Here is a 24,769-nt window from a genome sequence, read left to right on the forward strand (position 1 = left end):
TCTCTGAACTATGGAAGTTTGAGGTTTATTAGTTTCTCCAATTTAAATGGTGCATACTGGTATCGATCTATTTTATTACTTACAGTTTTTCCTTCTTTGTACTTTTTTGTACTGGTGCATTTCTGCAGGTCTTGTTTATGTAAGACCAGTTTGGTCAAAAACTCTATAATGGAATGAATGATTAAGAGTTAAAAAAAATACTAGTCAAAAATAATAATTCATAATGGAAAGCATGAGTTCAATTTTTTTTTTTCAAAAAAAATATTAGCTTAATCACATTTAGTTGAATCTCATAATTAGATGGTTTATTTTTGATCAACGTTTCTTCATGTATATATGCCCAGTTTTGATGGTCATACTTTTTATGTATCATACTACTCCCTCTGTTTTTGTATGTAAGTAGTTTTAACAAAATAAGTTTGTTTCACAATATAAGATGTCTACATAATCCAAAACACCTTTTGCATTTATTACATATGTTGTGACCAATCTAATAATTTATGTGTTTTTTATTATTGGCTAAATTTATGTACTAATTGCTATTTTTTTCAAAAGTAACAATTTTCTTAATATTATCACTTTTAACTAAAACTACTTACATATAAAAACAGAGAGAGTATATCATATGACAGTGCCATCTTAAACAATTTAATAGTTTTGGACGAAACATAAAATATGGATATTTTTACATACATTTTCGTCTAACATTTTCTCATTGCATTTTAAAAAAAAATTAAACCACAAGAACTTTTTGATATTAATTTTTTTTTTATAGAAAAATGTGTCTTTTTATGAAAATCAGGTTTTGTAAACGTGAAAATTGGAAATGGTGAACCATACATACTTTGTTTTTTGTCTTTGTATTAGGTTTAATTTATGATGAACTCTTTTATAGTTTTATTATAGATTTATCAACTATTTGATAAATTAACATAGTGAAATAAGCTTTTATAATCCATAAAATAACACTAAAATTTTTTGTGAACCCATAGACTCATGGCAAATGTCTACGTTGTCATGGGTAAGAGCCTACCCTGCAGCCCAATAGTGTAAACAAACTCGCCCTAATTAAGAGAATAGCAAGTCGGCTTAGGAGATGAGGAAAGAAGTCGTCAAATTTACTTATAAATACAGCTTTACATTTTTCTTGCCGAGTTTATGGTTCTCTTAAAGTTTCAATAATTTGGTCTTGTAATCAACCTTTGATCTCCATAAATGTTTTCAAATAACACACCACTGAATTCGTGCTTTCATCTTGAACACGCCGAGTTCAGATTTAACACAACACTAATTGCATTTCATTATGTACACTATTGAGTATCGACACATTTGTAAGTGATTTTATTGTTACTTGTATACTAATGTGCTTCTAAAATTTGTTAGATGATCTACTCCTAACTCCTAGTCAATTAACTGGAAATGGAATTTTGATACTCGAATATAACATGTTCTTATATTATACAGTATTAGTTTTATACAAAAAGTAGGTATCAGTGAGATATATTATTCGGCCGTCTGGCGTCTAGACCGTTTGATCGACGGATGTTTATGCCGAAATGTTGTTGACATCCATCACCGGTACTGTCATGGATAAAACTGTATTTGTATTTCCTCGACCTAATAAACTTGAGACACCAATACTTGTTTAATTCCATCATGGAAGAAGCATTAATGTCCTTTCGACATATAACAAAACAATCTTTTTAATTCGTACGTAACAGATTCAAATGCATGACTTTCCTACATTACAAAACCTCTTTTCTTAAATCAAGAAAGTAGCCGAACATCTCCAAGTGACTGCAAGAAGAATGGTTCAGGAACAGCACACGTCGAGTAAAACTTTCTTCTTTTTATTTTATTTCACACTTCACGTGTTGTGTGTGGAACTGTGTTCACATTAGTTACAGCTCAACACAACTATATTCATACAAAGTCTTGATAGTATTAACTGCGTAGAACCAATACCTTCGAAACCAATAACTATAACCCAAAACCCATTTAAAAAACAAACTTAAAGAAAGAAATATTTATTGCTCAGCACAAAAGGTTAGGGAGATAATTAATAATCCATTACAAATCTTGGAGGCAGAAACATTAAAGTTCTTGAGTCGTACGAATACTCTAATGTTCAGACCATAGACTAAAGTTTTTTTCTTGTCATTGTCAACAACCTCATTTAATATTTTAGCAGTTGAAGGTTGGAGAAGAAGTGATGCTTTCCTTTTTATTTACACTTTTTTTTATCTTATAGACTTCAATAACTTCTCATATTATTCTCTTCTTCTTCTTTATTGCTTATAGTTCTGAGATATCAAATGGATTCAAATCATACTATCCTCTTTGTGGCCTTTCTTATTCTATGCTTAACTGTGAATGGAGTTACCGGATATGCCACGGTCACTGGCACGGTGTTTTGTGACCAATGCAAGGATGGAGAGAAATCTTTGTTCGATTTTCCCGTCTCCGGTAAGTAAGAATGACATTTGTATACACTTTGTGTTTCGCTGTATCTCTGCTTTTTCTTTAGGATTGTGTTGTTGATTCCTTGCAGGAATCAAGGTTAGTGTCACATGTTTGGATGAAAATGGACAAGTCTATATGTCAAGAGAAGAGACCACTAACTGGCTTGGAGGATATGTTATGAGGTTCGACGGGACACCTGATCTAAGCAACTGTTATGCTCAGGTTTCAGACAATGGAGCTCAACAAGGCTCAAGTAGTAGTTGCAGCATCGCTTCAGGTCCTGCGCAGAAACTTAAACTATTGTTTAGTTTCTTTGGGATTGAAACCTTCGTTGTGGATGCCCTTCTTGCTCAGCCGGTTCAGCCAATGTCTTCTTGTCCTAAACCACCACCAGCTCCGGTTATGCCTCCTCCTCAGGTCCCGGTCATGCCTCCTCCTCAGGTTAAGCTTCCACCTTTGCCTCCAATTGCTCAAGTCCCGGTCTTACCTTCTCCTAAGGCCCCGGCCATGAGTCCTCCTCCAGATACATCGCCACCTCAATTTAAGCTTCCACCTTTGCCTCCAATCCCTCCAGTTCCATTTGTAGAGCCCTCAGCTTGTTGTCACAAGTGAGCTTTCTCTTTAATTCATTGCTTTTTACTTGCACCCATAAAAAATGGCCAACCTATCTAAATGACATAACATTTTTGCTTTGTGACTTACATAGGTTATGGATAAGACCTGAGTACAGATGCTACTGGAAGGTGATAGGTCCAGACACGAAGGTCGCGGTCGCGTTTGGACTAGTAGCCGGGAGGAGATATGGTACTGATATGACAGTAGGGGAGGCGCTTAAAGGGAGAGGAGAAGCCTACAAGACTCTCCTAAGGGAAGCAACAACTGCATTACTCAATTCATACAACTCTCTTGGCTTTCCTTATAACTCCGTTGCTGTGACCACATACACAAATATGGCTCTCCTTGGGAACTCCCAGCACGATGTTCTCATGACAGCTATCCGTTTCATCAAGGCTAACTCGGGGACATGCAAATTCACAGACTGCAAGTGATTTCAGTGTGTTTTATTTTTATCTTTATTTAAATACTCTACACTTTCTTATTTTCCCAATGTTCTTGGGTCCTTTTGTAACTAACACCTACTATGAAAAACTACACTTGGATTCATTATCTTTTATGAAATATTGTATGCCCTTCTAGTAATATGGACAAACACAAACTATTTCCCCACAGACGGCGCCAACTGTCGAAGGTTAAGCCATGTCTTTGCTTAAACAAAACTCTTCTTCTAATGTTGTTACGTACTCTGTCTATTTAAGCCATGTCTTTTCAGTTTTCAGAGCTTGTTGTTATTTTCATTTCTTACGTCCAGACCATATTAACCGCTCAGTACCCTTTTCTTGTAAGAAGAAATAATAAATAACTAGAATTGGTAATAGTAAAATATCATTCAATTATGTGACAAAATATATGAACAAAATCTTGAAAAGTTTACGCTGGTGTGCGGTGACTCTGACTACAAGTACAACATTGTATCATGAATGAAACCAATATTTTTTTCATGCAAAAAACATCAGCATCTCAAACTAAAAAATCGTGATGAACAATCTAGTGCAATCTAACTAGAACAATTATTAACTAAGGTCACTACCAGAACTTTTGGCCTTTTTGCTAGCATGAATCTTAGCATAAATCTCCTTTGTCCTATAAGCCAACAGAATATCTAAACCGACTCCAATAATAGAAGCTAAAGCCATCACCAAGAAGACGAGACGGTAACAATGAGCTCCGACGCAAGTGTTGCCCCCACCAGGAGTTGGTGTAGCCTCTGCATCGTAGAGGAACCCAGCGAGGAGACCAGAGAAGAGGAACGAGCCAAGTGGTAAGTTAAGTACTAAGATGTTGTAGATGAGACCATAGTATTTGAGACCAAAGAGTTCTGATGCTGTGGGTACAGTAATAGCTAGACGGACACCATAACAAACTCCGACCACCATTGAACCGATGTAAAGTGAATTGGGGACAGCTAAAGCCATTAGTAGATACCCTACAGCCATGAGGATTTGAGATGCTGCGTTCCATAGTGGTCTTGGTGTTCCAGCTTTCCTATAGAAATCAAGAGTAAAATTCACACTATTTGCTCAGTAAAGTTATTAAATCAGCACGCTGATAATGATCTTCTCTTTCTTTTTTTGAGCATGAAAAATCTATGCTCGTAAATAGTTTGTAAACATCTTAAAGTTTGTAAAGAATCTAGAGGGGGAAATTCACGTGGTGAGGAATTAAACAGTGTGGTCCTAATAAAAAGAGCAAGATCGCTGGATTTGGACTTATCTATGCACAAGAACAAAAAACTATTGAAATGATCAAACAGAGAAATCTAAAAGATCTATTTTCTTTAATTGAAAAGTCAATAAGTGGAGAAAAATGCAGACAAACCATTGATTGTGTGTCCATGGGTGTAGATGGGTTATAGCTTTCTAATTAATGTTACAACGATAATGAAAGCTTAAGGATAGCTCCGTACCAAAAATACCAACCACATGAAAATAAAGTGAATAGTAAGTTGCGGGCGGATACAATTGTATGGAACATAAAGTGTCGGCAAGTGCTAATTGGAAGATGGTGTCGAACCTAACCAAATAATTAGACTTTTTGTCAACTTTGAAAATAGTTAGATATTAATTAACATTTGTCATTCACAAAAAATAATCAAAACTTATTTATGTCAAATAACTTTTTTGGTACAAGTGTTGTTTTAAGATTTCAATGCATTTATGATATTAGTTAAAAAAAAAAATAGCACTAAACCAAGTTTTTGTTCATAAAGTAGCACTCAAGGCTCAAAGTCACAAAAATATGTTTGATTAAAGAGGTAAATATACACTTATACCCCTTGAGTTAATTAATTCAAAGGGGTGGGGTTTTAGAATTATGGTTTAAAATTTTATAAAAAATTAATATTAAAATAAAAAATAAAAATTTTAAAAACAGTTTCAAAAAGTATTTTTAAATTATAAAAAGAAAATTTGAAAAAAATAAAAAAAAAATTCGAAAAAAAAATAAAAAAAAAATTATAAAAATTTCGAATCTTAAAACATATAATCTGAAACTATAAAAAAATTTCTTTTTTTTTCATTTTTTTTATTTTTATTTTATTTATTTTTATTTATTTTTGTTTGTTTATTTAATTTTAAACCAAAAGTATTAGAGATATTTTACCCTTTAATGAATGTCATTTTTGTGACTTTCTCCTTCTAGTGCTATTTTTGAGACATAAACTTCAAAAAATGCTATTATTGACAATTGCCCTATTAGTTAATCTCTCTTAACTGTATACTAAATTAAAAAATAAAGATAATAAAATTTTAATATTTAAATATTTAAATAAGGATAAACTAAATATTAACTATTTTCTTAATTAACATAGAAAACCTAAAACAAATTTTGATTTGAAACAAATGTAGTATATTTCAGCAAAGAAGGAGTGTTTAATAAGCACGTTTTGAATTATATACTTTTTCACGAAAATAACTTTATCGGAAATAACAAAAAATTGAAAAGGTCACTAATAAAGTAGAAGGAGACTTACTTGAGAAAGTGTTCGGAGAGAGTTCCGGAAAGAATACGACCGAAGAAGCCCCAAATACTAGTCATGGAGACGAAGATCGAGACGTCTGTGTAACCAAGTGCAAGCCCAATCTGGCCCATGTTGTTCATCACTGCCAAACCAGTCCCTACACCACACAAGAACGACACGAACAGCACCCAAAAATCGACAGTCAGCATCGCTTCCATTATCGTGTGTTCTTCTCCCAACACCGGCCTCTTCCTCTCCTCCACAGGACTCTCCTCTTCTACAACTACTTCTTCCTTCTCCGCCGATCTCAGCAGCGGTTCTTGAACCCGCCCTTCCACGTCTTGTTCTTCACCGCGGTTCAAGCTTCGTATGAACGAGTGGAAAGGTATGGCGATCGGAGAGAACAGGAGGAAGAGAAGTACGGAGGCGAAAACGACCGAGAACACTCCGGTTTTGATTCCGATGATGTCGTAAGACTGAAGGTACACAGCAACAACGACGGCTAGGATGTTGAATACCGCGAAGTAACGCGTCTCTTCGCTCTCCTCGTCGGCGGAGGAAGCCGGAGGGATCTCACGGAGGAAGAAAACCGCCGTGAGACAGACTCCGAAAGGCACCACCGCGAGTAAAACGAGAAACGACGCAGGATCGTTTGAGAAGAGAGCAGTGCAGAGATCGGTGAAAATAGCCGTGCTTAGACCGACGTATCCTTTCAAGATCCCCGAGACCGGACCACGGTTTCGCCGGAAGTTTCGTATGCAAGTAACAAGAACCGCCGTGTTCATCCACGTCGTGCTGTTTCCTCCCATACAGAGGAATATACACATCTGAACATTACAAACCCTCAGAATCAAGAATTGCGCTAGTATAAATTCAAGAATATTATTTTTTTTTTTTTAATAATATTATTTGTACCTGCCAATAAGGGAGAGGGGTGATGGTGCGGCTAACGACGAGCCATTGTACACCATAGCCAAGAAGACCTTCTAAAGAACCGATAAGGAGGATCACTGGAGTGGAAAGACGGTCCGAGGCGAGGCCAGCGAGGATTCCAAAGGCTTTTCCGACGTCTTTAGCGACGGAGAGGTTGTTGAGCTGGAGCTGGTTGAGGTTCATGAGTGACTTGAGAGCGCCAGAGTAGTTGGAGAAAGTGTAGTTGTTGCCGGAGATGGACTGAACCCAAACCGCCGTCACAAATCCAAGCCATTTCAGTGCAGAAGAAGAAGAGGGAGATCTCAGAATGCCCATTGTAGAAGAAAGAAGTTCAAGAAGAAGAATGTGTTGGTTGTGGAGGTTAAAATTAAGGGAGGTTTTATAGAAGGGAAAGGGGATATCTTTTGTTTGTGTGAGTGTTTTTTAGTTTAATTAAATCGTTGTTGTTTTACATTTTGTAAACAATTGTTTTTTTTTTTAATTATACAAGTGGGGAATGAGAATAGAAAAGGTACGACGGCGACATGTAGTACGGTTAAGAAGGTGTGCAAACCGTGGATACATCACGACATGGAATATTTAAAAGACGGTGTGCTCATATTATAGATTTCTTAGTCGTTTAAAACAATTAAAGTAGGTGGCCAACTAGGCTATGTTGCTAGCCGTTGCTGCTTAGAATGTTTGTTCCTCCAAAGCTTCATGTTAGACTCCTAATGCATATTGTGTATGATCCCATCTATACAGGAGATGTATGATCAAAACAGAGCTAAAATAGTTAATAAAGTGCGACATGAACTATTACAGAGAAAAATGTATGACGTGGACTGAATTAAGTGTTTTTCAAAGTACGATCTAGGCCTGGACATTTTATCTGATACATGAACCCGTACCGAAACTCGAAATGAAAAACCCAAGCCAAAATCCAAACTAAAATAGTAAAATATCTGAATATGATATAGAATTAGGAGAGATTGGATATTCAAGCTCAGACGGGTAAAAATTGAACCCGAATAGATATCCAAACATAATCGAGTATATATATACTAAACCCTCTATTCCTAGTTTGCTTTTTTCGTTTTATTCAAAATATTTATATTGATGTTGCATATGACTCAAGATCAGATAATATACATATAATTATGGACAAAATGATTTACTACTCATTTAAAATGCAAGTCAAACTTCTTGTTTCATGCATTAACAATAGTTGCATCTAAAATTTCAAAATAACAATTTTTAAAGTTTTATCTCCAAATATATAAATAGTCTAACCTATTAAAAATTAAAAAATCAGTTACGTTAATGGTAAATTTATAAGTACAAGAAACTTCGGTAATGAAAAATTTGATTTCTTTTTTCAAAGTCTAAATATCCAAATCCTATCCAAAATAACCAAACCCGAGCGGGTTCCAGACTTCAATACCTATAGACCCGAAATCTTGAAATATTCCGATCCGAACTCAAACGGGTACCCAAAATGTCATGTCTAGTAGAGTCAATAAATAAAAATTTACTTTGGAGCATGTTAAGAGAAGTAGTAGAGAAAAAGAAATCGACCTTGCATAAAAAATTGACTTCTTTGGTGGATAACACAAAATGAAAACTTCACAAACAGATCGAGATGAAGCCAATTTAGTGGGGCAGAATTGGAACACCCAACCGAAAAATATTTGAAAAATCCATTGAAAAATCTAAGTAAAAATTGAGTCAAATTTTAACAAATGAAATGAAGAAATACAGCCACTTTATTGATGAAATACAAGATTAAATATTGAAGAACTTAATGGTGGTAATGATATTAAATGAATCTAGTATAGACATGTAATGGACAGTATGAAGACAATATATGGTATTTATATTGGTTCTACGAAGGGTTATAGCGCCTTGTCATATACACGAGAGATGGTTAAAGACACTCATGCGAGTGACTAGGATAAATTTATTTTCGTATCTATACAAAATAAAGAAGGCCGTTCGATGTACAATTACAAGATTTTTTTTTTTTTACGTCGAAAGACTATTCTATTACTCAAGTTTGAGGTGGTCTGGATAACCAAATCGGAATAAAACAACCAATAAAATGTTACTCCCTATGGAAGGATCTAGCAGTCTTAGCTAAAAAGTCTGAAATCTGATTGCGCGCTCGTGGAATATGAATGATGTTGAAATCCGGGAAGCATATTTGTAGCGTCTCTATCCTCTCCAATTCTGTCGCAAAGCTTGGCCAAGCCTGAGGTTCCTTTATCATTATAATCAGTTCCTTAGAGTCTGTCCCGAAGCTCTGGCATGTTGAATGTTGAAGCATATATTCTCCATCGCCCATCGCAGTGCTTCTACTTCCGAATGCAAAACCTGATTTGCGTCGAGTGAAATTTCTTGTCCCCATAAGTTGAATGTTCCCATAACTGTCCATCTAGAGCCATCCACATTCACTAAAGTGAGCAGAGGATGTCCAAGATCCATCTAACAAGCAAATATTACCCAAGCTTATGACTTGGGATTCGTCAATATTGTTATCTTGTATCACTGGTTGTACCACTTCGTTGGCATCAAACCAGGCTTGGCATTCACTTCATGCATGTCGAACTAGCTCCAAAGGATCTCTATCTACCCCCTAAAAACTTTGTCATTTCTAACATTTCAAATATACCATATTATCCAGGAATAAGGATTTATATCTTGTTCTGACTCGATAATGTTGTTTTTCCTCCATAATAGGTAATCCATATTTGTGTAGATGCTTGGTACTGGAAATATACATGGGGTTCTTGGAGTTGATAATAATGATCAAACTTGGAGAGCTGACGGACATTCGAATATGGCATGGGTTACAGTTTCTTCTAGTTCTTCACATCTTGGGCAGTAGTTGTCACACCTCATATTGCGTCTTGTTAAGTTCCTCGTTACTGTCACATGACCAGTTAACAATTGCCATATAAGATGACATATCTTCATAGGTGTCTTTAGCTTTCAAGCAAAGGCTTCGAGCTTAGTGATGCTTGGTTCAAAAACTTCATTTTCTTCCGCTGTCGTTAATAAATTTTGAGCCACCCAATATCCAGATTTAATTGTGTATTGGCCATTCCTTATATAGTTTCAACAGGATGTATCACGATGATGAGTTGAGCTTATATCCAAGCTCCTTATGAATGGTATGTCCTCCGGATGTACAATTACAAGCTTAAATGTGATAATCAACAATCGTTTATAAAATTGGTGTTATTGGGAGTTGTATTTTTAACCATTTAACTCATAACACAAGATTTTGAAAATACTACTTAAATACCTTAAATTTTTAGAATCATTATATCAATGTATTTTCATATAATTTCACAATAAACAAAATTCTCCTAATTTTTAAAATCAACAAACTTTATATAAATCTTACTCCTACTAACACCCCTTGAGCATTTAAAAGTTATTTTGCAAGTTTTTTTTAGGAAACACAACTAATATTCCCACTCTAACTCCACTGGACTATAATATTAAAAATCTGACTAAAATATACTTTACAAGTGTATACATTTCTTACTCTCTCTAACCTCCGAAATAAAATTGAAATTGGATGTTAATAAGAATAAAAAATTATTTTTAAAAAAACAGGAATAAGATTGGATCTGTCTTTGTAAATAAAATACAACCAACGCTGCATTCCCCTTAATTTGGAGGCATTCTACAAGTGGCCTTAGATAATCTCGAAAAGCCATTACGAAAAATATAGATTTATGAACAGCGATATCTTTCTTTAGGCAATTTGTGTCGTCTAATTTTTTATAGAGCCATGTTGTACTAACATTGAGGGAAAAAAGGCATCGCCCTGCTTGCTAGACAGAATAAAACGTGGCATAATAGACAACAAAAAAAAAAACGTGACATAATAAAAATGATTGTACCTTTTTAAGATCAATATATTTATGAATCAAGAAGACAAATATATCCAGCTGTTTTTGTACTCTAGACAAATAAAATTGAAAGTCAATAATTTGAACTAAACTAAATTATTTATAGCAGATTAAAAGAAGAAAATGCTGAAAATAAAACAAAAAAGAAATAAAATAATTTTTGGACTTTTCTTTTCAAATAAAAAATGGAAACATATAAAATATCTAAAACAAATTAAGTGACATTACGAAATATCTCATTGTATTGCGGTCTAATTCAAAACCTCTTTACTATTATTCCAATATATATATATACAAATTAATAAATGTTGAATACGAGTATTTTCAAGAGAAAATTATAACTTTATCTCAAATCTGACACTATTTTTTAAATTTATTTTTAAATGTCAACTATTTCAATAAATATTTTAAATATATTATAAAATACAAAAATATCCCTCATAAATATTTTAAAATTATTTATAAAAGTTTTAAAACACAATCCCATGCACCCACTAAATACTATATCATGAACAGTAACCACTAAATCATAGATGCAAATTTTAAAGTGTTTTTGAAAAATAGTATCCTATTCAATGTATTTAAAACATTTTTTTATATTTTCAATGCAATTTTAAGTTCTTTTAAGCTTTCTTTAGCCCAAAGAAGGTTCTATATATGCCAACTATCTTTATTTGTTAGTGGAGGGAAAGATCACTAATTAAGTAATTTAAAATGTTTTAAAAATTGTGGAAAAACAGAAACATATTTGTAAGAGAAATCAGATCATATAACCATACCAATATCAAAATTTAGTAAATGACCATAATAAGTCATGTGCTATGATAAATTTTGTATATATTATGTATTAATTTCTATATTACCTTCATGTATGTTGATTAATCTTTTTTTTTCTTACATGTTTCCTCCCATTTGTTTAATTACTTATATTCCTTTTGATCTGGTGTTGAGAAACTCTACGAATTAATCTTAAGAAATGTTAAAAATTTATGAAAAAATCAATAGAGATAAACAAATATTTACAACCTTAAGATATGTATTTATACTTTTCAAAAACTTTTTTTCCTTTTTACTATATTTTACTGGTGCGTTAAAATTTAAATCACTATTAGAATCAACATTTAGTAAATGCAGTCAATCACCGCAAGTTTATTATAAATTTTACCATAATAGACCATTTAATATATTATTGATAAGAAATATATGATCTGTTATTTGTGTTTCAAATCCTATTTCATATGTTCATTTTCAAGTTAGATTCAACAAAGTATATAGAAATTGATATATAGTTTGGCATAATGTGGCAAAACTCTATTGACTAAACCTTTTCCGATTATGGAAATAAATAAGAACATATATGATGAATAAAAATATGCAATTTAATCAAGTGGCAATGGTCTAGTGATTCTTGTTTTAGGAGAAATTGCTCTATATGTGTAAGTTCAGAGATCAATTTTCTTCAAATGTGAAATTATTTAGCTATTCACATTTGACTAGTCCATATAGTAACTTGTTTTACACCTATTAAAAAAACATGATGAATTGACTATTTGATAGCAATATTCATCTTTGGGAGATTAATCGGGTGATAAATGTCCATATCAGTTCTTATATTAATCGGGTGACAAGAAACGATGCAAGTTGTAGTTTGTAAATAATATCATCCAAAAGAAATTAATTAATTATAAGGTGGTAGGGGTAAATAGATTGACAAAGACGGTTGTTATCTTCTGAGCCATTCAATTGATTTGCCGGAGAAATTATCACAATTTTGGTTATCCCAGTTTCTCAAAAACGAGCAAACCGTGAACCGGTTCTCAAATAATATACTCCATTTTTTTCAAAAGTGTTCTCAATTAATAAAATTATTAAATTTTTTATTTGATATAAATTTTTAGTTTTACTAATTAATGAAATAAAACAAGGGTAAACTATAGAAAAATGTTTAAAAAATGCATTGGAAATATAAAAAACATTTATAATGAAACAAAATTTAAAAACTAAAATGACACTTAATATGAAACGGAGGGAGTCTATGATTTATTTTTCTTTGGATCTACTAAAATTAAATATATTAATTCTTGTTTTTTTCAAAAAAATATAGTAATTCTTTTCGACAAACAAATATAGTAAGTTTTATATTTTGTAAAATCATTGTGTTTAAAACATTTCCTGTCAAAGGGTTTGGTTATTAAAAAAAAAAAAAAAATTACAACGGAAAAGAACCACGACCACAAAGGTCCTAGGACTGTAGGAGTAGAGAGATGCGTTAACAAAAGAAACCCTCGAAAACTCAAATTATAGAGAGGAAAAAAGAAGGGAAGAATCCATTTCCTTTTTTTTTGTCAAGTAGAGAGTACATTTCCTATCAGTGGCGAAGCACTTAGAGAGAAAAGAGAGAAAAGAGAGAAAACGCGTGGGAGGGAAGCACCGACGTACGGCGGCGCGTATGCGCGCGTGCCGGCGCCGGTGGCTCCCTTCTTGTCGATCCTTGCTAGGTTTTCCTCTGTGCGCGTCGATCTGCTGTCCTATCCGATATATTTTCGGATCTGGAATAGGGTTTTATCGTCGGAAGAGATTTGTCTACGGAGGGTTTCAAACGGCGGTAATCTCTCTTTCTCTGGATTCGTGGTGAGGTAGTAGGACGCGGCTCGTCGCGACAGCTTGTTAGTTTTTTGGGTTGAAGTTAGGGTTCATTCCGGGAGGCGGAGGCTCCGTTAGTTCCGCCGTCGCCGTTCAAGTTTCCGGGGGGTGGAGGCTTCTTCAGCTCTGCGTCGCCGGCAAAGTCTCCGGGAGGTAGAGGCTCTCTCAGCTCTGCGTCGCCGGATCATGCACCGAGGGGTGAAGGCGTCTTGTACCTTGCCTCGTCGGCTCTTGCTGCTTAATTTTTAGATTAGTTTTTTTAGGGCCTTTGTGGTTTGTTTATGGCGTTGGTGATGGTTTAGACCCGTGTGTGTTCTCTCGTTGGAGGAAGAGAGAAGCGTCCGTATCAAGTTGGTGATGTTTCTGTGAGCCGTGGTTGTTACTCTGGTGTGTGCTCGAACGGTGGTGGTGATGATCTCGCTCCGGCGATTGATCTCGCCGGTAAAGATTTCTCTAGAGTACAAGACGGCGGTGGTGAAGAGTGTGTGTAGGTCATGGGATCCGGTTTGTCACGGTGAGGCATGCTCCTGTAGTGGCCGGTGAGAAGCGTCCGATCTCTGACGTAAGTGCTCCCGGTGGCGGCGACGTTTGCGGGTTTGCTTCTCGAAGTAGGGCGAACCGCGAGTCGGCGAGTTTGGGTTTGAGGATATCGGACTTGGGCCTAAGCGGGTTGGTTTTTTTAAGTTGGGCTTTGTGTTTGGGCCTTTTGGTCTTTGTAACTCTCTTTGGGCTTCGGCCTTTTTGCTAATATAATTCAGTTGGAAAAAAAAAAAAAGAGAGTACATTTCCTATTAAAAGATGTTTGGAGAAGGCATCAAAGAGTGTACCAAAGATCTTGAGGCAACCCATTTTTAAAACTCGACTAAGTCTCTTTGAATATGAACGCAATAATCTAGTTTATTAGACAGAACTAGCATTCCCACAAGAATAAACGCAATAATCAAGATTGCGTTTACTACATTTTTTGCCTTCTAAATACAACTAACAATTCGTACTCAATTCGTTAGCTTACGATATCAAAGATTGGACGTTCATAAGAAAAAAGAAAAAAAGTTATCACTTAACGAGTGTACAAATTGGTTTCCTCTTCCTCATCCTATAAAAGTACGGGCAAGTGTTTTTTTTTATAGTTATGAAGTGTATGGTACAACGTGAAAAGGACTGTAGCTTGTTTCCTTCGATTTGAAAGCAATTTACAAGTGGCTTTAGACGTTCACCAAACGCCGTTAATTTCTAAAAGCTCTATGAGAGCAGAAAAATGCTTTTCAACAGCATGCAAATTGTTTAAGAAACCATGTTGCAACTAAGGTCAAACAAATAATAATAAAATATCACACCGTATCTAATCAAATCTTAATGCTTGACCGAGTCACATGTGCAACAATCCTTGCAACTCAACCTGCATCAACATCTTAAACTTTCACGAATCAAAATCACCCTAGTCAACAAACTTTTTCATCTCACTTGTTCCATTAACAGATTCCATCTTGATCTATATTTCAAAAGACGATCAATAGCAACACAAAACTTTAAGCAATACAGATCAACCTTACAACCTCAAAATCAAAACGGATCAAACCTTTATTCTCTACACCGAGAACCTGGCTTTGTTTGGGTATTCGACCTAGTTTCTTCTTGATTGAGCTGATCTAAACTTAGCAAGTAATAGAACTCAAGAAAACAAGCATACACATACGAGATTTGTTCATCCGGACTTTGTTTCCTACTATCCGCAAAACTCTCGAACCTTGATTATTGATTGATGTGATACAAAAGACTGATACCTTGTATTGATTTCAGACTTGAAATGAATGTATTCGGTTAACCAAAAAAAATAGACCATTTTTTCCGGTAGCTACATGACACTAGCCTTTACATATTTATTCGAGATTATTATATACCCGACATTCTGCCCCAAACAAAATTCCATCGAAGTTTAAAACAAATAAACCGAAACCAAACTACCCGAATAAAATCAAACCGATTATTTAATTTGGTTTCAATTTTCCAATAACCGAAATTATCCAAATCGAACCGGAGCTACCAGACTTGTCTATTTTGATTTTTCTTCTAACGAAAGGAGACTTTAGTCTGATAAATCACGCCCGTAATAAAATATATAGCTTCTCCGAGGATTCGATTCGATTCGATGAAGGCTGCTCGAGTCTTGGCGGCTGCGGCGGCGAGGGTTGGACCGGCTATAAGGAAGCAAGTGTTAACCATAACGGACGAAGCTGCCTCTAGGGTTCATCATCTCTTGCTCCAGAGGCAAAAACCTTTCCTCCGACTGGGCGTTAAAGCAAGAGGCTGCAACGGTTTATCATACACCCTCAATTACGCAGGTAACCTCACACACAAACCATTGTCTTGATTTTTTTAGTGGAGAAGGCCCACGTTGCCTCCAATGGGATGTTTCTTGTTTTGTTGAATACTCTAGATGCTTGCCTATTGCTATGTTACACTCTGTTGATCATCACATATTGTTTATAGACTCTGATCATGTGATCAGATGAGAAAGGGAAATTTGATGAGCTGGTGGAGGAGAAAGGAGTGAGGATCCTTGTGGAACCCAAGGCCTTAATGCATGTGATTGGAACAAAGATGGATTTCATAGATGATAAACTAAGGTTTGCAAACTCTTGTCACATTTTTATTTCAAAACTGTAACAATATTTTTTTAAAAAATATTTCTGTTGTATAATTGCAGATCAGAGTTTGTGTTCATCAATCCAAACTCGCAAGGTCAATGCGGGTGTGGTGAATCGTTCATGACAACATCTACTTCCTCGAGTGCTAAACAGAGTGGATAGTGTTGGCTGCTGCACTATCATATAGTATTATCACTTTGTTACTATATAATCGGAGTCGTTGATTGGAAACAAGTCCGGTCGTTGCTCATAGATATTACTGAAGCTTGTGATTTGTGGAGATCAATTAATGTATTCTTTAGAACACAAAGTTATAATAAAGTGTTGGATTATGTAAAAAGTAATTGATCTTAGAATCAGGAGTTTTCGCTATGTTGATCGATCTGTGGGTGGTTGTGGGATCAAAAGCTGCCTCTTCATAGTTGATATGTGTTCCAGTGAAGGAAGTTTTAAGGCAGGTTTTGGTTGAAGTTACTCTTTAACATTCAGACAAAAGCGTAACTAAACATAAAGAATGGAAACCTGTAATTTATTTTGGATGCAGTGTGAATAGAGCTTAATTTGTTTTCGCAATGTATATGGTGACTTAGAAAGCTGTTTGAATGAAGTAAATGGAGATACTGATACCAAAGATGAGATTCTAAAGACAAACTTCAAGGAAAAAAAAAAGCTACATAGACAAGCTCATGCCTGTTGATTTAAGACAATACTTCAATTACTCAAAAGTAAGAAAAATCAAACAAGGTGCAGGAACCAACATAATAATAACAAGATAAAAGAAATATTGCATTGTATCACAAGCTAACAACACCAAAGAACTTTCCACTCCTTAATCGTTGAAGCTGAGTAACAGAACCAGGTCTCTTCTTCCTCCACCACCAAAAGCCTCAACAGAAGCTACACTCACCACGACCGCCACAACGACCACCGGAAAAAGGGCCACCAACATTAAGACTAGTAGGACCATATCCACGACCACGAACAAAAGGACCAAAACTAGTAGTGGTGGTCGCCTTTTTAGTATTTGCTCTATAATTTCTCTGGACAGGCTCTTCTTCATCATCATCATCAGAAGAAGATGATTCATCCACAGACATGTTGTCTGCCTCGGCCGCCTTTACACTGCCAGTTTTCATTAAACTAACCGATGAGATCAACATATCCACTTTTTCTTCAATCTCCCGAAGACGACAGTCCACCTTTTCTTCCATCTTCTGAAGACGATGATCCACCTTTTCTTCCATCTTCTCAAGAAGATCAACCAATCCTTTCAACATCTCTATCACATCAGGTGTTTTTTTCTCGGTTATGTCTTTCTTATGTTTCTCCAAATCATCTCTCGGCTCTCTGTTCACTACTTCCTTTAGATGCGCCGTGGCCTTAATCGCATTCGAAGCTGCTCCAGACGGGGTGGCGGATTCTTTATCCATTGAGAATATGAGAAGAGCGAATCTATAGGTTACAGGGTGAAAGTGGAGATCGGCAAAAAAGACCTAGACGAAACTGATATTTATAAAGTCTTTTATTGATGTAGCGTGCATCGTAAGTCCTAATGTATTTTGGTTTTTAACTTTTTACTAGAGCTTGACCCGCGCATCCGCGCAGGTGTTAATTTTTTGATAAATGAATATTTATTTGTATAAGTGATAATATATATTTTAAAATTTACCCGTTTAATTTTTTTTTAATATGACATTTATAAACACAATAATTTTATAGTTTATATTGAGTAGTTTTATTTTATCATGTAAACCCTTAATTATATCATCCATTTATTTAGAATACGACCTGTAAAATCACACAAATGTATTTTTATTTTTTATGGATCAAAATTTTATGATTATATATAATAAAATTATTGTATAAACTGTTTTTATGGATCAAAATTTTATGATTATGTATAATGAAATTGTTGTATACTATTTATTATGTATATGTGGAATTAGTAAAATAATTACCGTATAATGTATGTAATTACGAAATGTATATATGGAATTAATTATTTTCAAATACACATATGTATAATAAAAAGGAAAAGACAAAAAATATTAAAAGTTAGGTTTATTAATTATTGTTGCCATGATTTTTTAGTTAGAATTTGATTTTGGAAATACATTAATTGAAGAAAAAAGACAAAAATCCTAAAAGATAGGTTAATTAATAACTTCAGTGGCATGCCATTGTAAATATAGTGGAAAACTAAGGGATAATCTAATTTTGTACTCCTATTTTAATAGATTAGATGTATTTTGGTTTTTAACTTTTATTGATGTAGCGTGCTTCGTAAGTCCTAATGTATTTTGGTTTTTAACCTTTTTATTGGTTGCAGCGTGCATCCTAAGTCCTATTGTATTTTTGTTTTTAATTTTTGTTTTCTTATTTACCTTTTTCCCCTTCTTGATGATTATATTGGTATTTTCCTTTATTACATTACAAACCAAATTTTGTTTTGTTCCATTTTAAATTTCCACTAGGTTAAATTTTATAATTTAGGATATAAGAAGGTAAATAATTTTTATGGAAAATTATGTCCTGAAATATGGAAACTTCAATATGCTGAAATATGGAAAGTTCTCCATTTATGAAAAGTTTTCCATTTTATTTAGAGGTAAGAAGAAAACCAGGCTCTAAAGTAAAAAAAAATTTCTAAGCAGGAGAAGGTGGGTGTCCTTCTCTAAGAAAAATGAATGATTTCTTGGATTAATTATCTCCAATAGTTTTCTTCTTATCTTTCGATTTCATGAGTGAAGTCTGAGATTACATGTACACTAGTGGACTGGAGTCATACATTTTCAGCAAGTGTGTAGTACGAGAAGGATCTCCTATTTTTGAACAATTTTTTGGATTATCTTGGTCTGGACCGTGTGGAAACCCAAAATTAAATATCTCACTACGCCAAGGCGGAAGAGATTGTCGTACTTTATGTTGTTCTGGCCCAGAGCCGCGTATGAATTTTACCATATTCGTTTCCTGGTTAAACGATCGTCAAAGAGCTTCCGGTTTTCTCCTATTTTTAAGTTGTGTAGGTAATCCCTTATATATTAATTGAGGAACATTTGAAAAGATGTAACCTCAATTTTGTATTAATTAAAAGATGCCCCAATGCATACGTGTCACTCAATTAGGTAGTCAATTACATTCAATTGAAAAATAAGTAGGTCCACATTCAATTTTTATATGTTGTTAGATATATAAGTTGGTCAAACTATATGATATAATGATATGATATGATATTTTCTTTCCTTAAATAAAACCTACGGAATTACCATAAATGACTAATATATATATGACAATTAATGAGTTTAATAATAAAGATTTGATAACAATGTATATCTCCTCCATCATTTTTTGTTTAATTTTATATTATTAAAATAAATTAAACAATCAAATTAGCTATAAAAAGAAAATTTAGATTTTTTCGTATATGTTATATTTTGAATTTTTAAAAACGATAATAAATGACTAAAACTATTAAAATTTTTATGTTAAAAATTAATGATCAATGGTTTAACATTTTTATTATAAGAAGATACACATGATTTTAAAACCATATGAGTAAAAAATATCATTTAATAATAAAATAAATATATATATATATTAAACACTATATACCATAAGATTACATAAATATTTTAATATTAAAACTTTCAATGAATTTTCAAGAACATTTATAAATTATAAACTTATTAAAGATTTCAGATTGAAAATTTTGTTATCGATGATTTAAATATTTTGTTATAAAACGATATGAACGATCATAGAACCGTATGATTATAAATTCTTATTTAATAAATAACTATACAAAATATACTATTCCTAGAAAAATAGGTTGGTCTATCTTAACTTATATTACACTTTTTATTAAACTAACTATCGAATTGATAAATAACGTACCAAAAAATGTTTTGCACTTTCCTTAAATAAAAGCTACGAAATTACCTAATATGATTAACGTATATGTGAAAATTAATTATAATGAATAATAAATATTTGATAACAATTTTTGTATATTAGTTCTTTTTTTTTAATTTTATATTATTAAAATATATTTAAAAATCACATTAAATATATAATAAAAACATTTATAATTTTTCTTATATGTTATATTTTGAATTTTTCAAAACGTCTATAAATTATTAGAAATTTGAAGATCCCCACTCTGAAAATTTTGTGATCAATAGATTTTTTTTGTCATAATAAGTTACAAATGATCATAAAATTGTATTAATATGAACTTTTATTTAATATTATAAGAAGATACACATTATTTTAAAACCATATGAGTAAAAAATATCATTTAATAATAAAACATATATATTTATATATATATATAGATTATACTATATACCATAAGATTACATAAATATTTTAATATTAAAACTTTCAATGAATTTTCAAAAACATTTATAAATTATAAACTTATTAAAGATTTCACATTGAAAATTTTGTTATCGATGATTTAAATATTCAGTTATAAAATGATATGAATGATCATAGAACTGTATGATTATAAATTCTCATTTAATAAATGACTATATAAAATATACTATTCTTAGAAAAATAGGTTGGTCCATCTTGACTTACATTATATTTTTTATTAAACTAACTATCGAATTGATAAATAATCTACCAAAATTTTTTTTGCACTTTCCTTAATTAGAATCTACGAAATTACCTAATATGATTAACGTATATATGAAAATTAATTATTATGAATAATAAATATTTGATAACAATTTTGGTATCTTAGTTCTTTTTTTTTTAATTTTATATTATTGAACGATATTAAAAAATCACATTAAATATATAATAAAAACATTTATATTTTTTCTTATATGTTATATTTGAATTTTTCAAAACGTCTATATATTATTAGAAATTTGAATATTCCCACTCTGAAAATTTTGTGATCAATAAATTATTTTTTTGTTATAATAAGTTACAAATGATCATAAAATATAACGCATATGAATTTTTATTTAATAAATATTCAAACTAAATAATATATATATATATATATATATATATATATATATATAAACACTAATGATTTAAAGCAACAAGATTGGCTGATCAATTTAGTCGTCCAGTTGAAATCTTTCAAAAGTATGTGAAAGACTAAAATCAAAGTACTTATGGATTTAGAATAGTAGTTATATTTTACTTACCAAATACCGAAAAAACCGAACCGAACCGAAACCAATCCGATATCCGGATTGAACACCCGTAATCCAAATGAAGCCAAACTATTGTTTCATTCTTCAAAATATAATAAAAATAATAACTTAATCCCGCGCAAGGCGCGGGTCTTATCCTAGTAGCAGTTATATTTTTCTAGGTCAACCGACACTTTCTTCTAGCTTTTTTCACCTCTTTCATTCTTCTCTGATCATAGCAGTTATATTTTCATTTACAAAAATATCAACAAAGTAAGGTCAATTTTCTTTCTTTTCCTTAGAAGTAGATGAGAGAAGAAGATCAGCATTTACCTATACGAATAAATTAGGTCCTTTAATGTAAACTTTTTATATTTCTTCATATTTTATAGTTCTATTTGAGCCAATCTATCTGGTTTTATCAGCCGTGCCAGAAGCAGATACAAAAGCTGATGATGGCACATGGCAGCAAAACTATCAATTTTATTTTGACCTAAAGACAAAATTATATAATAAATACAGATGATTAGGTGATACTATGTTGTCTGTTAATGCTCATCGTGTATCTTCTTTAAACCCAATTTGCTTTTTAATTATCTCAAAATGTCTTTGAATATTCAAGTGTCTCTCTCTCTTGATTTTGTGTTTGTTTGTATCTGATAGTAGTTGCAACATAAGTTTTCTGACTTTTATATCTCTTACTTCCCTAAAAAAAATAGTAGTATTTTTAAAGAACAAACATCAAGTCTTGATTTATATTTATTTATATTATAGCGAATAAGTCATTAATTCCTCTGTAATTCGCATTTCGTATTAATTCTTTGCACATAGGAAGCAAAGGTAAATGGCATTGGAGAAAAACAAAAATGTGGATAATGTGAATTTGAAGCAGAGGAATATTGTCTTGGTTGGAATGTTGTTGTTGTTCATTTTTGTTCAACTTCTCGTGAGCTCTTCTTCTCTTACTTGTTAAATTTTAATCATTTATAGTTACTCTTTAGTCTTTACTAAGTATTTTTTTGTATGGTTCTGATTTATGGAACTTGGATGATATGATTCAGGTCGTGCCTTGAAAAACAAGTCATCATTGGATCGGTACTTAGAACTTTACAGTGAATTCTACTCAACAAAGAAGGTAGCTTCACGTCTTTTTATGGGTTTATTTCGAGTAAAGACACGATTCTTACCATTGGGTAACAGAGAATATTTGGGGTTTGAGAACAGATTGAGCTCAAAGGAGAAGTTTTGAAGGGAAACTCAGTACAAGCGGTTTGTTAAAGAGGCAAAGAGATACAACGCTATGTCCATTGTTGTTGGAGTTAAACATCAAAGAAAGTTAAGGTGAGAACTAAACACAGGGAGAAAAGTTTACTTATAAAAATTGATATTCTCTTACTAATTTTTTATATGTTTTATTAAGTCTTAAAGTAGCTAAAGGCTGCGCAAAAGAGCTTCCGCCAACAACTGATGTTTTGGCCATCTACAGAGGAAATATATTCTTTAGACGTTCCAACTATTACCAACCACCTCTTGGTTCGTTGGTTCTCTTACATCATTTAAGAAAAAAACTATGTCTATATACCATTCTTTAAACTGGTTGACCAGAAATGATTTTTGTTCTTCTTGCAGCTCAAAATACAAGTCCAAGACCAAGTTCTGAGCTTTATAATGGGACTTTCAGACAAAGACATCGAACTCAAAACCGAAGAATCGACAGTTAAAAGCCGAGTTCTCGAGATAACAAGCCAAGAGAGGAGGAGAGTTTCGGGTAGATCGCTTTCTCTTCCACATGTAGAGGTAATGGACCAGAAACCAGGTTGGCCGCTGCTAAGAACAACCACTTTGGCTACTCCTGTGGTTCAACATCAGACTCGAAAAGTCTCAGTTGTCAACTGGGTCATGAGCTTGCCTGAACGGTTTCCAAATCTGACTTCTCAACAAAGCTTTTGCGATTCACAACTTAAAGACATACTAAAGGAAATAAACAAATGGTTTAGCTATGATGTTCTTAAGACAGCAACATCTGATTTCTCTTCAGGTACTATCTTATAAATCTGTTTTTTTCTATTCTCTATGTCACTTTATGTTCATCTGATTCTTGTTTTTTTCTTTTATTACAGAGAATCTAATCGGAAAAGGAGGATGTAACGAAGTCTATAAAGGGGTTCTTGAAGATGGGAAAGAAGTTGCGGTGAAGATCTTGAAATCATCTGGTAAAGAAGCAGTGAATGATTTTATTCAAGAAGTGAGAATAATCTCTTCTTTGAGTCACCAAAACATCTCTCCTCTGATCGGTATCTGCGTTCACTACAACGACCTAATCTCGGTTTACAATCTCTCATCCAGAGGAAGTTTAGAAGAAGCCCTTCAGGGTTAGCACAATACTAGTCTACTCTTTAAACCATCTTTGACACAACATATATTAAGTATGGTTATATAATTCTGCAGGTAAGCATGTATTGGAATGGGAAGAGAGATTCCAGATAGCAATTGGGTTAGGGAAAGCTCTTGATTATCTTCATAACCAATGTTCTAATCCTGTGATCCACAGAGATGTTAAATCTTCCAATGTTCTCCTCTCGGATGAGTTTGAACCTCAGGTATTGAGAACTAGTGACTTAGAACTCGTAAAATATATTAACAAACTCATAACCATTTGAGTCATTTCTTGTGAGAAAAGCTTTCGGATTTCGGGCTTTCGATGTGGGGTTCAAACTCTAGTGGATACACAATACAAAGGGACGTGGTGGGGACGTTTGGATACCTAGCTCCTGAGTACTTCATGTACGGAAAAGTCAGCGATAAAGTCGATGTTTATGCCTTTGGTGTAGTTTTGCTTGAACTCATATCAGGAAGAATTACTATTTCGTTTGATAGCCCAAGAGGACAAGAGAGTTGGTCATGTGGGTAAGTGTTTGTTTTTTGGTTACTTGTGATGCAAGAAACCAACGTTGAAACCTAAAAAAGAAATTACTTGGGTTGCAGGCAATACCGATGATTGAAAAAGGCGGCAAGTTCATGAAGAGGGGAAGCCCTGTTGGTCCTACAGAAGCTGGTGTCTATGCGTATACCAAGGTTAGGCATCGTTTCTACTGTTCTACCATCTTCGTCTTCTTTGAGTTCTCTGTCTTAGATGGTTCTCTTTGCTTGCAGAGATTGGCTCAATACAGGCAGAAAGCTGGACGAGAGCAGTGAAGTCATCTGTTCCTGAAGTTAAATGAAGAAATAGGTTGTTAATATACGTAGCTTATTTCCCTCAAGATTTGGACCTTAGAGCGGTTTATAAAGTGTTGTAAACAAAACACGAAGAAAACAAGAACACAGAAGAAAAAAACATCATTGAAGCAAATATCCGTTTTACTATTTGTAATTTTGTATATTGACTATGTAAATGAATAATATACAATATTTTAAACTCAGATTTATGCAGCTTTAAAATCAGATATT

The 24,769-nt window shown here is 33.3% G+C and overlaps 5 protein-coding genes across 8 annotated transcripts; 3 read left to right on the plus strand and 2 right to left on the minus strand.

The window, feature by feature from the left end:
* Positions 1-1,981: 1,981 nt before the first annotated feature.
* On the plus strand, positions 1,982-3,663 carry LOC117127662. Of its 2 annotated transcripts, XM_033278251.1 has the most exons (4): positions 1,982-2,197; positions 2,302-2,466; positions 2,552-3,071; positions 3,170-3,663. In XM_033278251.1, the coding sequence occupies exons 2-4, from the start codon at positions 2,316-2,318 to the stop codon at positions 3,510-3,512; spliced, it is 1,014 nt and encodes a 337-aa protein (XP_033134142.1). In that variant the 5' UTR covers positions 1,982-2,197; positions 2,302-2,315; the 3' UTR covers positions 3,513-3,663. The 2 variants fall into 2 exon arrangements, with proteins under 2 accessions (XP_033134142.1, XP_033134141.1); XM_033278250.1 differs by lacking the exon at positions 1,982-2,197 and having other exon boundaries at positions 2,252-2,466.
* Positions 3,664-3,889: 226 nt separating this feature from the next.
* Positions 3,890-8,164, minus strand: LOC117127659 (protein NUCLEAR FUSION DEFECTIVE 4). Its single transcript, XM_033278235.1, has 3 exons — positions 6,956-8,164; positions 6,053-6,867; positions 3,890-4,566 (listed from the first exon to the last, which is right to left on the minus strand). Exons 1-3 carry the CDS (start codon positions 7,286-7,288, stop codon positions 4,095-4,097), a joined length of 1,620 nt encoding a protein of 539 aa, XP_033134126.1. The 5' UTR covers positions 7,289-8,164; the 3' UTR covers positions 3,890-4,094.
* A 6,733-nt stretch (positions 8,165-14,897) lies between these two features.
* Positions 14,898-16,538, plus strand: LOC103837776 (iron-sulfur assembly protein IscA-like 1, mitochondrial). Of its 2 annotated transcripts, XM_033278270.1 has the most exons (4): positions 15,475-15,602; positions 15,635-15,860; positions 16,028-16,145; positions 16,226-16,538. In XM_033278270.1, exons 2-4 carry the CDS (start codon positions 15,668-15,670, stop codon positions 16,326-16,328), a joined length of 414 nt encoding a protein of 137 aa, XP_033134161.1. In that variant the 5' UTR covers positions 15,475-15,602; positions 15,635-15,667; the 3' UTR covers positions 16,329-16,538. The 2 variants fall into 2 exon arrangements, with proteins under 2 accessions (XP_009112397.1, XP_033134161.1); XM_009114149.3 differs by having other exon boundaries at positions 14,898-15,860.
* Positions 16,539-16,797: 259 nt separating this feature from the next.
* On the minus strand, positions 16,798-17,725 carry LOC117127664. 2 transcript variants are annotated; one of them, XM_033278268.1, is made up of 2 exons: positions 16,997-17,725; positions 16,798-16,925 (listed from the first exon to the last, which is right to left on the minus strand). In XM_033278268.1, exon 1 carries the CDS (start codon positions 17,594-17,596, stop codon positions 17,054-17,056), a length of 543 nt encoding a protein of 180 aa, XP_033134159.1. In that variant the 5' UTR covers positions 17,597-17,725; the 3' UTR covers positions 16,798-16,925; positions 16,997-17,053. The 2 variants fall into 2 exon arrangements, with proteins under 2 accessions (XP_033134159.1, XP_033134158.1); XM_033278267.1 differs by having other exon boundaries at positions 16,798-16,929; positions 17,001-17,724.
* A 3,624-nt stretch (positions 17,726-21,349) lies between these two features.
* LOC117127661 (proline-rich receptor-like protein kinase PERK8) lies at positions 21,350-24,304 on the plus strand. The gene is made up of 6 exons (XM_033278247.1): positions 21,350-22,663; positions 22,743-22,855; positions 22,952-23,360; positions 23,443-23,694; positions 23,771-23,922; positions 24,003-24,304. The coding sequence occupies exons 2-6, from the start codon at positions 22,790-22,792 to the stop codon at positions 24,231-24,233; spliced, it is 1,110 nt and encodes a 369-aa protein (XP_033134138.1). The 5' UTR covers positions 21,350-22,663; positions 22,743-22,789; the 3' UTR covers positions 24,234-24,304.
* The last annotated feature ends 465 nt before the right edge of the window (positions 24,305-24,769 follow it).

Source organism: Brassica rapa, chromosome A09 (assembly GCF_000309985.2).
Source record: "Brassica rapa cultivar Chiifu-401-42 chromosome A09, CAAS_Brap_v3.01, whole genome shotgun sequence".
NCBI lineage: Eukaryota > Viridiplantae > Streptophyta > Magnoliopsida > Brassicales > Brassicaceae > Brassica > Brassica rapa.

Excerpts from the sequence above, each read along its gene's own strand:
- LOC117127662 (XM_033278251.1), top strand. The coding sequence starts at position 2,316 with ATGGATTCAAATCATACTATCCTCTTTGTGGCCTTTCTTATTCTATGC. Across the intron at positions 2,467-2,551 it reads GTTCGATTTTCCCGTCTCCG|GAATCAAGGTTAGTGTCACA; the intron begins GTAAGTAAGAAT and ends GATTCCTTGCAG. Across the intron at positions 3,072-3,169 it reads CCCTCAGCTTGTTGTCACAA|GTTATGGATAAGACCTGAGT; the intron begins GTGAGCTTTCTC and ends TGACTTACATAG.
- LOC117127659 (XM_033278235.1), bottom strand. The coding sequence starts at position 7,288 with ATGGGCATTCTGAGATCTCCCTCTTCTTCTTCTGCACTGAAATGGCTT. Across the intron at positions 6,868-6,955 it reads CCCCTCTCCCTTATTGGCAG|ATGTGTATATTCCTCTGTAT; the intron begins GTACAAATAATA and ends TGTAATGTTCAG. Across the intron at positions 4,567-6,052 it reads CTCTCCGAACACTTTCTCAA|GAAAGCTGGAACACCAAGAC; the intron begins GTAAGTCTCCTT and ends TGATTTCTATAG.
- LOC103837776 (XM_009114149.3), top strand. The coding sequence starts at position 15,668 with ATGAAGGCTGCTCGAGTCTTGGCGGCTGCGGCGGCGAGGGTTGGACCG. Across the intron at positions 15,861-16,027 it reads ATACACCCTCAATTACGCAG|ATGAGAAAGGGAAATTTGAT; the intron begins GTAACCTCACAC and ends TCATGTGATCAG. Across the intron at positions 16,146-16,225 it reads TTCATAGATGATAAACTAAG|ATCAGAGTTTGTGTTCATCA; the intron begins GTTTGCAAACTC and ends GTATAATTGCAG.
- LOC117127664 (XM_033278268.1), bottom strand. The coding sequence starts at position 17,596 with ATGGATAAAGAATCCGCCACCCCGTCTGGAGCAGCTTCGAATGCGATT.
- LOC117127661 (XM_033278247.1), top strand. The coding sequence starts at position 22,790 with ATGTTTTGGCCATCTACAGAGGAAATATATTCTTTAGACGTTCCAACT. Across the intron at positions 22,856-22,951 it reads CTATTACCAACCACCTCTTG|CTCAAAATACAAGTCCAAGA; the intron begins GTTCGTTGGTTC and ends TTCTTCTTGCAG. Across the intron at positions 23,923-24,002 it reads CGGATGAGTTTGAACCTCAG|CTTTCGGATTTCGGGCTTTC; the intron begins GTATTGAGAACT and ends TTGTGAGAAAAG.